The 11,205-nt window shown below is 37.3% G+C and overlaps 1 protein-coding gene across 24 annotated transcripts in view; it reads left to right on the top strand.

Annotated features, from left to right (window-relative positions):
* The window catches only part of RAPGEF6 (Rap guanine nucleotide exchange factor 6), a 200,200-nt gene that overhangs the window by 178,792 nt on the left and 10,203 nt on the right, over positions 1-11,205 (top strand). For 18 of the 24 annotated variants that reach the window (XM_070571179.1, XM_070571180.1, XM_070571181.1 and 15 more), the window contains 3 exons: positions 1,112-1,332; positions 4,633-4,824; positions 7,305-7,439. In XM_070571179.1, coding sequence (XP_070427280.1) covers positions 1,112-1,332; positions 4,633-4,824; positions 7,305-7,439 — 548 coding nt within the window. Of the gene's footprint in view, positions 1-1,111; positions 1,333-4,632; positions 4,825-7,304; positions 7,440-10,019; positions 10,739-11,205 lie in introns of those variants that run through there. The other 6 variants (XM_070571198.1, XM_070571193.1, XM_070571195.1 and 3 more) reach the window with 1 other exon arrangement.

Below are 11,205 nucleotides of genomic sequence, written 5' to 3' on the forward strand. Positions count from 1 at the left end.
AAGTTGCCATCAAATGTAGGACACACCCTATATCAAAGATCTTAAAATTATGAAAGAAATAGCATAACACTTTTCCTACTTTGTTTCACTTAATTTACAATGAAAATATTAGGATTTTAGTGTCTGTTTTAAACTGGGTATGTGAGCACTAAAGAATAAATTGTTCTATGGTTGTGGTCTATGTATTTAGAATATTTTTGTGTAAATATGAGACTAATTTAGAAAACCTATAGGTACCTTTATTATTTTGGAATGACAACTGCCTGTAAAATAAAAATCATCTAAGAACCTTGTGTTTGGTAGCCTTGTTAGGAAGGACAAATAGCATTGCATTTCCTGTTTTTCATTGGTTCTAGATGTAGCCATTGTAGAAGGAGGTTTGCCAAAAAGAGTAGAGTTGGGTGAAGCTATAGCTTGTTTGAATTGTGATTATTTCTATCCAGCTTGCAGTTCCATCACATTCAAAGGCATTGCAGAAGAAAGGTCCCAGATCCCAGATCCCAGATCCCCAGTCCTAGAACCCACATATTGCCTGACCATTATGTATGTGAGTGGAATTTTTCTTACTGGTTCTCTTTGGATTTTGGCCAAAATCTGGTTACTGGCAAAATCGGTCAGCATGCGCAGAGTGGGCCTGCTATAGACAGGAGTTATGATGGCAGTAGCATGTTCAAAGCAGCACAGACAAGCAAAGCTGCTCTAGAAACTTCCTTGCTGAAGAACCATGGTGCAGAGATGTGGCTGAGAATGAACTTGTCCTGACCCAGGCTCTTGCCATATCTTTAGAGTGTGGATGGACACCAGGGCCAGAGGAATGCTTTTACTTGTCACATTGTGCCATGGTTTGCATAGGCACATACACAGGTCTGATGGGATTTGTTGCTCAGGGGGGAATTGTTATCTTATTCTTTTGAATTCTGCACTTTGCCAAATTTGAAAACTGAGAACATTGCCGTGTGTGCCTTATTACTTTGCATTAATGCTCTTCATCTTTTAACTCATTTGCATCAGCATGCAATAGCATTAACAGAAGAAAATTCTTTTATCTTCAGTCTGCCATGCTTAATTCTCGTCTTTACAGCCCCCTATTGTGATGTCCATCTTCTTACAGGTCACTGAGTCAAGGCAGCACAAACTCAAACATGCTGGATGTTCAGGGAGGTGCTCACAAAAAAAGGGCACGGCGCAGCTCTCTGCTTAACGCCAAGAAGCTATACGAAGATGCCCAAATGGCACGGAAAGTAAAGCAGTATCTTTCCAGTCTAGATGTAGAGACAGATGAGGAGAAGTTTCAGATGATGTCATTGCAGTGCGAGCCTGCATATAGTACCTGTGAGTACAGATTTTCACTCGTGACTCTAAATAAAATAGCACAACAAAACAAATTTATTTCTTTAGAGTTATGCTGAAGTCCCAAGAAAATTAACTTTCACTCACAAAAGATTACTGACATAACCCGAGCGTCATGTGATCCTGTTAATCAGATACTGAATCCCATTCATTCCTGGTGATATCCTATGCAAGAAATAGAGGAATAAATAGATTCTTTGAAAAGCGTTATAAGGTCTTCTTGTAAACACTGGAACATTAGAGAGGAGCCCTTCTGTTTGAAAACATTTTTACCTTCATCCCTACATGAAGAGTAAAAATAAGTGAAACTTTTCCCTTTTTTTAATTTTCGTGGATAATATCACTTACCAACTAGAAGCTACAAGAGATTTAGTTGAAACACTTTTAGAGAAACACTTTTAGAGATAATAAGTGTCAGCAAATAAGGTAAAACAAGAAAAATCAGACATTCTGATATTGTTAACGTATAGAAAATAGGATGGACAAAAGAGAGCCTGTTCTCAGTATTGGTGGGTTTTTTTTTAATTAAGTACAAACAATAGAATGCACGTGTCTCTGGGTCGAGGAAACTCATGAGTCGTAAAGGAAATTAAAGATGGTAAAATAGGGGCCAGCCCTGTGGTGCAGCCGTTAAGTGCGCATGTTCCGCTTCGGCGGCCCGGGGTTCGCTGGTTCGGATCTTGGGTGTGGACGGGGCACCACTTGGCAAGCCATGCTGTGGTAGGCGTCCCGCATATGAAGTAGAGGAAAATGGGCACAGATGTTAGCTCAGGGCCAGTCTTCCTCAGCAAAAAGAGGAGGATTGGCAGCAGATGTTAACTCAGAGCTGATCTTCCTCAAAAAAAAAAGATGGTAAAATATACTCTGTTGTAACAACCAAAAAAGACGGTTAAATTACAAGTGAATGGGGTAAAGGGGCACATATGTATGGTGATGGATAAAACCTAGACTGTTGGTGGTGAACACAGTGCAGTCTGTACAGAAGCTAAAATGTAATAGTGTACACCTGAAATTTATACAATGTTATACGCTACTATGACCTTAAAAAAAAATTTTTTTAAATAACCAATGTATATAAACTTGGAAGATATCTAGGAAAATCTCTTACTAAACATGGGCTATTAAGAAAAGTGTCAGCCATGTGAAAGTGGTAAAGACTGAAAAAGTGTATAGAATCTTTAAAATTTATTCTTATTTTAAAGTTCAAAGCCATACGTGTATTTAATTTATTAAAGCACTCTGGCCCTGCTTGGAATGATCATCAAAATTATTTTTTCCCTAACTCAATATAGACGTTTATCATCTTATAGTTATGGAACACAGTTTATTATTCCTGCTTTTGTCTTGATAAAAGGTTATTTGTTTTATCTTTTGTTTTTGCTATCTGCTTTTCTTTGTTCCCTATATCTGATTTGGGGTATTTAAGAGCATAGAAATCTCTTTTATGCTTTGCTCGTTATTAAAATTTTTTAGTCTGGGAAAGATTCCCACATACCTACCTCTGCACCTTCCTTCCTTCCCTAACCCTGTGCCCCTCCCCCTTCCCTTCCCACACACACACACACACACTCTCCTGCACACCTTTCTCTTCTCACACCTACCCTAGACTTACATCTATCTTTTCTCATAACACTAAATGGTGTCCTTTCCTACATATTTAATATTGCTTTAAAATGAGAAAACCTGTGAGTCTTTCTTTTTTAAACTGAGTTTTGTGAAAATTTAATTCAGTGCACATGCCTATAATTTGGTTTGAGAATCTTTATTTGATTTCTATTGCATAATTGATTTTTAAATGTTTAATGACTGTCTCAAGCCCAAACAACAGTTGGTTGCTGAGTATTATGGAATTTGGTCCTTCCTAATAAATGTTACGTGGGTTTTGGCACTCGTCTGTGAACCCTTTTTTATATTTAAAGTAGTCTCTTGATTTTTTCTTTGCACTGTAGCAATTATTAAAATAAGATGTCAGTAGAGAATTAATGAGTATTGATAGAAGGGGGAAAATGTGTTTCATGGCTCTAACTAAAAGATGATAACATCTTGGATTCAGTTCATTGATGAGCCACTGCCAGTTAACCCCCAGGAGTCCCTGTGTTTTGACTTTGTGAGATGTTCCCAAATTCTTATCACCCAAAATATTCTCTAGGCTCTCATAATAAAAGCGTATTAGCTAACTATTGTAGCTGTGCTGGGACAGGTTAAAATGCTAATTTTGCTTTTATCTTGGTATTTAAAACAAATACATCATGGAGTACGGAGGTCGGGCCTGCCTTGAAACCACTCATTGACTGACTGAAGAATCAAAAGTACAACCTGAAGGAAGAAGTTCTTTCCTTTGGACTACAGTATTGATTTTATGCCAGGGAGGCAGCTTTTTGTTTCTTAAGTCAGAGTTCTCGGTTTTTAATTCTGATGTTCACTGTCAGATATTCTAAGCATGAACTTACAAAACAATTTTCCTCTGTATAACTGTTGAAATAATTTACTTAGTCATTCAACAAATACCTATTATGCATCTGTTTTCTGTCATTCACTGGACACAGAAGGATAGATTAGTAAGATATACAATCCTTACTCTCATGTTAGTTACAGCCTGGTGGGGGAGAAAAGACATTAATTAATTAATCACACAGATAATTATATTGTTGCAAACAAAAATCAGTAGTGGGAAGGAAAGATACAGGATGCCTTGAGAACATAAAACAGAGGATCTATTCTAGTAGCTGCAGAGTATGGGGTATTAGGAAAACTAATACTAGGCCGACGTAGAACATGCAGAGCCTAATAGGCTTTTTTTAGGGATTTGGGTCTTTATCCTGAGAGCAGTAGCAAGTCATCTAAAGGTTTCTGGAGGGTGTTTGGAGAAGGAAAGTGCTATCATCAGATTTTCATGTTGGAAGAGTCACTCTCTTGTTATATGGAGAACGACGTGAAGGCATGCTAAGATTGATACAATAAGGAGAGTATTTCAGTAGTATAGATGAAGATGTTAACTTGGCCTCCAGGGTGTTGGTGGAGATGGAACTAATTAAGTTAATGGATTCAAAAAGTATTTAGGAAGTAAAATTAACAACTTAATTCTACAAAAACTTTAAAATAACATTTTATAATACTTAAATTATTTTTAGGAAAATTACTTTATTTTTTGTGTTAAAAATCAGTGGATTAAAAGAACCTATTTATAGTTTTATAGATACATCAACCATTTATTATTGTCAGTGGTAATAACCTTGCCTAAAAAAGTACAGAATTACATATTTCTTACTCTCTTCTTATCAGTGACCAAGAACTTAAATGAGAAGAGATCAGCCAAATCATCAGAAATGTCTCCAGTGCCTACGAGGTCATCTGGCCAAGCAGCTAAAGCCCATTTGCATCAGCCCCACAGAGTAAGCCAGGTGCTTCAAGTGCCAGCTGTTAATTTGCACCCCATGAGGAAGAAGGGACAAGCAAAAGACCCTGCCACATTGAGTGAGTATTCACCATATTACATTCATTTAGTTGGAGTTTCCAGGGAAGTTAGAATGAAAAATAATTACAAATATAAATATTCAGGAGAGCAGATATTGTAGTTTATGTAATATAATCACTCATTAATCAAAAAATGTTTAATTTTGCCTATTGGTATTTGATGACAGCATACATATTTTAAATACTGACGTTGGAATTCCTATAATCATGTCAACAGAAAACTTGCAGCAATACACTTGGGTATAAAGGGCTTATTGCATTCATAGGTGCATTTAATCAGTTATCTAATGTAAATGAAATCTATGAGAAAGAAGTTGCTCATTCTAAAAATAACTGTTATGTTGGTTTCTCATTAATGACCACTTCTGAAAACCTAGTTAGGAGATGAGAAGAGAGTATAAAGCATATAAGGTATATACTGTACTTTTTTTCCTCTGTTAGGCCGTGTGGACATTATCCAAATTACTTTTATTTGTTGTTTTAAGCGTATCACTATTTTAGCTTTCAGATGGGACGCTAGATTAGATTTGATTCCTAGCATTATTACTTAACCCATGCATTATACATAGGACATATTCAGTAGAACTTTTTGAATTTAATTTGATTTTGTTTTGAGATCCAAAGCTAAATAAGAAATGCCCCCTCCTTTACCAGATTTTCAGTCTGGTGATATAGACACACAAACCGATTGCTTCAGTATAATGTGTTTGCTGTTATACCACAGGTATGTACAGAACATAAAAAAGAAAGGAGAGCTTTTAGGGCAGACAGAGGTAAGGTAGAGCTTCAGAGAAGGCTTTTTGGAGAGAACAACTAATAGAGGTTGATCAGGAAGGAGATAATTAAGCAAAAATTCCAGAGAACTTGCTTCAGGCAGCAAAAGAGCTTGGTTTCTGCAAGGAGCTACAGACAGTTTGCTGCCTTTGAGTGCATGCAAAGCTGCAGGAAGAATGTTGAGAGACAGTAATAATTAAAGCTAACACTTATAGAGCACTTACTTTGTGTCAGACACAGGTCTAAGTGCTTTACTAACTTTATATATTACATTCATTTAATCTTCATAATAACCCTACAAGATAGGTAATATTCTCATTCTCCAGAGGAAACACAGAGGGTCTAAGTAACTTACCAGTAAGTGATGGAGCTGGGAAAAGAGCCCAGGCTAACTGATTTTAAAGTCCTTGCTTTTAACCACTGTACTAAACAGCCTCCCAGGATGAAGAGAAGTGAAGTCTTAGGCATGCCGAAATTATAACATGGCATGCTAAAGGAAAGTTGTCAGTGGGTAGCTCTTGAAGAGATTTGAGCAAGGGAAGGTTATGGTCCAGTTTATGTTGGGGAAGGACTGTAGTGGGGAGGGCAGTGAGACTAGAGATAAAACTCCCAATGGAAAGCTGATGTGACAATTAACTAGAAGTTGCTCAGAGCCTGAACTAGTTTGCTAGCTGTGGAAATGAAGAGAGGATTAGATGCGGAATTGGTGAAGCAGATCAATTTGCTGGTAGGAGTGAGAAAAGGGATGAGTATAGCTCTGGTTTCTTACTTAGATGTCACCACCCGAGAGGCACAATTACTTGTACCAGGTAGCCCTCTTCCTATCTTGCTGTAAGATTGTTGTTAGATGATAAATTTATTTTGTTAAAATGGCACTTAGGCGTAGTGTGAGTATACTGTGATTTAAATTTTTTCAGTGTCAAAGGGCTGCTTGTTACTATGCCAAATTCTCATCAAAATTGGGGTTATGTTACTGGTTCAGAATAATGTCAATAGCTCTTTGCCATTTCTTAGAGATGTATGTAAAAATGTCAGTATATTGAAACCATTGCTAAGTTTAACCTATACTGAACAGGACCAGCTCTTGGACAAGAGTAATAATAGAACTCTGCAGGAATGTTTCCAGTGGGCTCCATAGTATTTTTCTATAAATTCATGATTCTTTCTGTTGTCTACCTCTCTCCTATAGTGTGAATCTAGTGCTCTTGAAAAGGGCTGGACTGGCAGCCCTGCAGCCTCTTCTGTATACCCACAGCACAGATGCACCACAGGTAGTGACAGTGCCAACATCCCTACACTGCCCCTGCCACATGCCTCACCCTGATTTGGAGAGGCCACCTCTAGAGGGGAGGGAAGAGCTTGAACCCACGCCTTCTCCATTAAGACTTCTAACAAGTGTGTCAGTTTAGGGGGTGGGACACTATACTCAGACTGTTAAATCGATTTCCCTATGCCACAAAACAAACAAACAAAAAAGAACTGTTATAGTCTGGTCCATGCTGACTGGCTGAATTTGAACAAATGACCTAGAGGTGAGAATCTCTGTATGCCATTACCCAGTCATTTAGTCCTGTTTGTCATTTACACTTTTCAATTGACTACACTAGCCATTGTGCCTCGTGGCTTTAGTTATGTAGTAATTTAGGCAACTACAGACATTTTAATTGTTAAGTGATGCTTATTTGCTTCTTTGGTTTTATTTTTAGGTACAGGTTTACCTCAGAAGGTTTTAGGAACAACTGAAGAAATAAGTGGTAAGAAACATACAGAAGATACTATTTCGATGGCATCATCCTTGCATTCTAGTCCTCCTGCATCTCCTCAAGGTTCCCCTCGCAAAGGTAAGACAGAACAGTTCAAACTAGTTCTTGTTATACCAAAGAATACTTTGTGCCACGTATTTTGCTTTTTAATCTATGGTGATAATAGAAAGTAGGAAGAAAAATGTAACTCCTAATAATTCTTGAACTTTCATATTTTGGATTGAATTATTCAGATGCTTTCCAGGTATTATGCATCATATAACTAGAATTCCTGTATTCAGCGTATGGTCCTCCTTTGACAGGACAAGCAGAGATAAGAATAAGTGCAGAAATCACAGTCATTTTGTGCAGATTCTTGATGTTACTCAAATTTCCAATTATTTAAACATTTTTGTGCAGTATTTGAAAATAAGAATTTCTATAAGAAATTGTTTTTAACCAACTACAAGATTTAGGGAAAAAAACAAGTATTTAGGTTGATATGTTCCTTTCTTTCATGATAGAGTATTATTACCTTTTTAGTAATCAGAATTTAAATTAACCTATACTTTTATGGATTTTTACGTTTATACCTAATACAGAACCTCTTGAGGTAAAAAAAATCTGAAACTACCCTTGTTCATTGGCATATGTTTTCATAATTCAGACTGAAGCTTTTCTTTTCTTGACTAGTCTGGGTAGTGTGCATGTAGATGCCGTTTTATGTTAGCTGCACACATAGCATTCTTAATGGTGCATGTATTTCTTGCATGGGCCCCTCCACACTCTGTGTGTACTTTGGCAGAAAGGGGGCCTTAGTCCTGGCATTGTCTTCACAGATGTAAAAAAACTACGTCTTTAAATAATCACAGTACAGGATGGTACATGGTCAGAGGGAAGGCAAGTTTACGAATTATAGCAGGAAGAACAATCTTTCAGAGCTTTCCTCAGCTTCCATGTTCTAAGTTTCATCTCACTTTTAAGGGCTGTTATTTTTGCCACCTATGGGGCAGCAATGTGGTACAGTGATGTCAGATCTGAATTTGAATCCTGACTCTGTCCCCCACTAAAGCCATGTTATTATAACCAACTGATTTAAAAGGTCATGTTTCCTGTCTGTAAGATGGGGAAAAGACCACTTATTTTAGGAGGCCCTTATAAGGATTAAACAAAATATTTCTAAAGCGTGATACACGGTAAGTGTTTAGTAAATTGAAGTGTCTCTTCTTTTTCCCTGCTGCCACCCCAGAGCAATGTAGCTCCATTACTGACCTGTGTTTCCCCCCTTCACATAGCTGAGACGGGCTAGAATTTTCATTCAGATTTTACTAAGAAAAGTTTAGTAAAAATCAAATAGGACGTATAAGCAGTATATATAAGAAGTATGTTTACAAAACACAGGTTTCTGATTTTGTCATATGTAGCTCATATGATGTTGTGAGGCACACACATCTGTTTCGTCTCTTCACTGTCTGTTTGGCCCTATCCAAAGTGCCGCTTATCAGATCACTCAAGGAGTGGGACTGACTATAGTGCCCAGTCACACAAATGGTCCTGATGAACAGTGCCCATATGCTCTTTCAGGGACACCTTTATACCCTCCATTCCTTTTGAAGGCTATTCAGAGGTCCCATTGTAGACTATTCTCTAATCAGGAAGCTAGTTGAATCAGATTTGGTTTTATGCCTGACTGTGACTTTTGGCAAAAGATATTAGGAACAGGAACTTCCCCATTGCTCTTACTCCTAATGGAAAATCTGCTCTCACCACTGGAATAGAGAAGTCTTCTTCATTGTGTTTTGCCATGTGTAGCCAACAATCAGTCATGATGTTTATAGATTTGTGAGCTGTGTTTAGAATCTTTAGAAACCTGAGAAAATTACTTTCTTCAAAACTTTTTCCAGTTGTTCTTACATATGTTCTATCAAAACCCCAACTGAACGTTATATTTCTTTTTATTTCTGTAAATATATTTTTGCCAATTGTCTGTGATTGAACAAAAATGTCCTTAAACTGAGAGTACATTATTAGTATCTGTTCTTAGTTCTTCCTAAACTTTGGAATTAGTTCTCTGTGTTCTGACAATTAAGAAAATAAACCTATCTCATGTTTTTCACAAGGAGAGTTTAAACAAGTAAGAACTTTTAAAAAGTGAGAAGTCAAGCGGCCTTAACCTTTGTCTTCCCCACTGCCCAAGGAAGGCAGCCTCTCCACCTTGGAGATACAACAGGATCCGAAATTGTGCTTTGTAAATACATCTATTGTATGTACTAGTTAGACGTCCTGTCTGGTTTTTGCTAAGCTTTTTCTTAGTAGAATCTGCCTGAAAATTCTAGACATAGTTACTTTTGACAAGTAATTCTGGTTATCTGATACTCTTGTTATATTTTTCCTTATGATTTTACCACCTTGACTTACTTTCAGCAGTTTTTTTAATTACTAACTTATTCTGATAAAGGTAATCTTTCTCCTGTGTTCTGTCTTGCAATGACTGCTGTGTTTATGCTATATAGTAGACTCTCCATGTTTTAAAAAATAGGTTTCTAGATATGAATTTTTTTAGATATTGTCAAGATGTTGGAATTTTTTAATAGAGAAATGTTATATAAGTCAGGCTAATTGTGATTAATTGGAAAGAATTAATTGACCGTGACAGGGTTTTTGCATCTCTCCCTCCAGTTGGCAGTATCATATCTGATCACAGCATCCTGCCTCGCCTCTCAGGGTCTTCCTCATCCCCTCCCTGTGAGTCCAGCACCAAGATCAGTGGCCAGAGCTGCCCCGGAATAGGTGGGGTTTACTTGCAAAAGAAAATCCTTCAGATTACCGGGAGCACAGCCAAAAGAACAGACAGGACCAAGAAGGCCACTGAGGAGAATAGAGACAGGACAAGTTGTGAGAACACAGCCAGAAAAAGAATGACATCCCCGTTTAGAAGATTTAGGGAAAGAACTCTTTCAAGGGAGAGACTAGCCAACAGCAAAAAAGAGGACGCAGATCACAATCAAGCTACAGAAAGCTGTGAGAAAGTGAAGGATGTTGGAAGCAACATCAAAGATGAGAAAGGGAGTGACATCTTCAATTCAAATAGCAGAGGCAACAGTAACAGTTTAAACTGCTTCTATACGCGATTCAAGTCTAAAAGGAGAAAGACACTCTGATGAAGTTCCTTACTTAATTTTAGTGTTAAATTTGTTTTCATTTATTAATGTCAATATAGCTTAAATTTAAGTCATTTGTCAAAGCTTAGACAAACAACTTAGTAAAATACAGTTTATAAGCGTTTTATGATTGGTGTTGCAGGTCCTCTAGCAACAAAATCATATTGATTTAAAGTGCCTTATTTGTACAATGTTATTTTACTAATGTTAGTAAACTTTATACTTTTGTTTTCTGTAGTTGGCTTTTTTTTCCTACTGATAGCAGCGGGGTCTGTGAGTGAAATAAGGAGAGGAGGCTTTTTAGGAACCAATATTTACATTAAAACCGCCAGTAACGATCTGATCAATCTGATCAGAACTTTTGCCTCTGAGAATTTTATTGCTATCTTACTGCTGCAACTACTTGCAAACTAAAGGAAAAAGAAGTGTTTGGAGGCAAGAAAGTGCATTGTGTCCACGTATACTTTTTGTATCACCCACTTTTCGTGTACCTCTGATCAGAGGAGGAGGAGATAGTCTAACATAGCAGGTTCACAGTCATCTGGGAAACTTGGTAAAAAATAGGGTTACTATGTCCTACTGCAGACCTCGTAAATTTGAATCGCCTGAAATGGGCCCAAGAATGTGTATTTTAATAAACTTTGCAGATGACTCTTAAAATTGGTTATATTTGAGAAATACTGATCTGACAGACATAGGGATGA

This window comes from Equus przewalskii, chromosome 13 (assembly GCF_037783145.1).
Source record: "Equus przewalskii isolate Varuska chromosome 13, EquPr2, whole genome shotgun sequence".
Classification (NCBI taxonomy): Eukaryota; Metazoa; Chordata; class Mammalia; order Perissodactyla; family Equidae; genus Equus; species Equus przewalskii.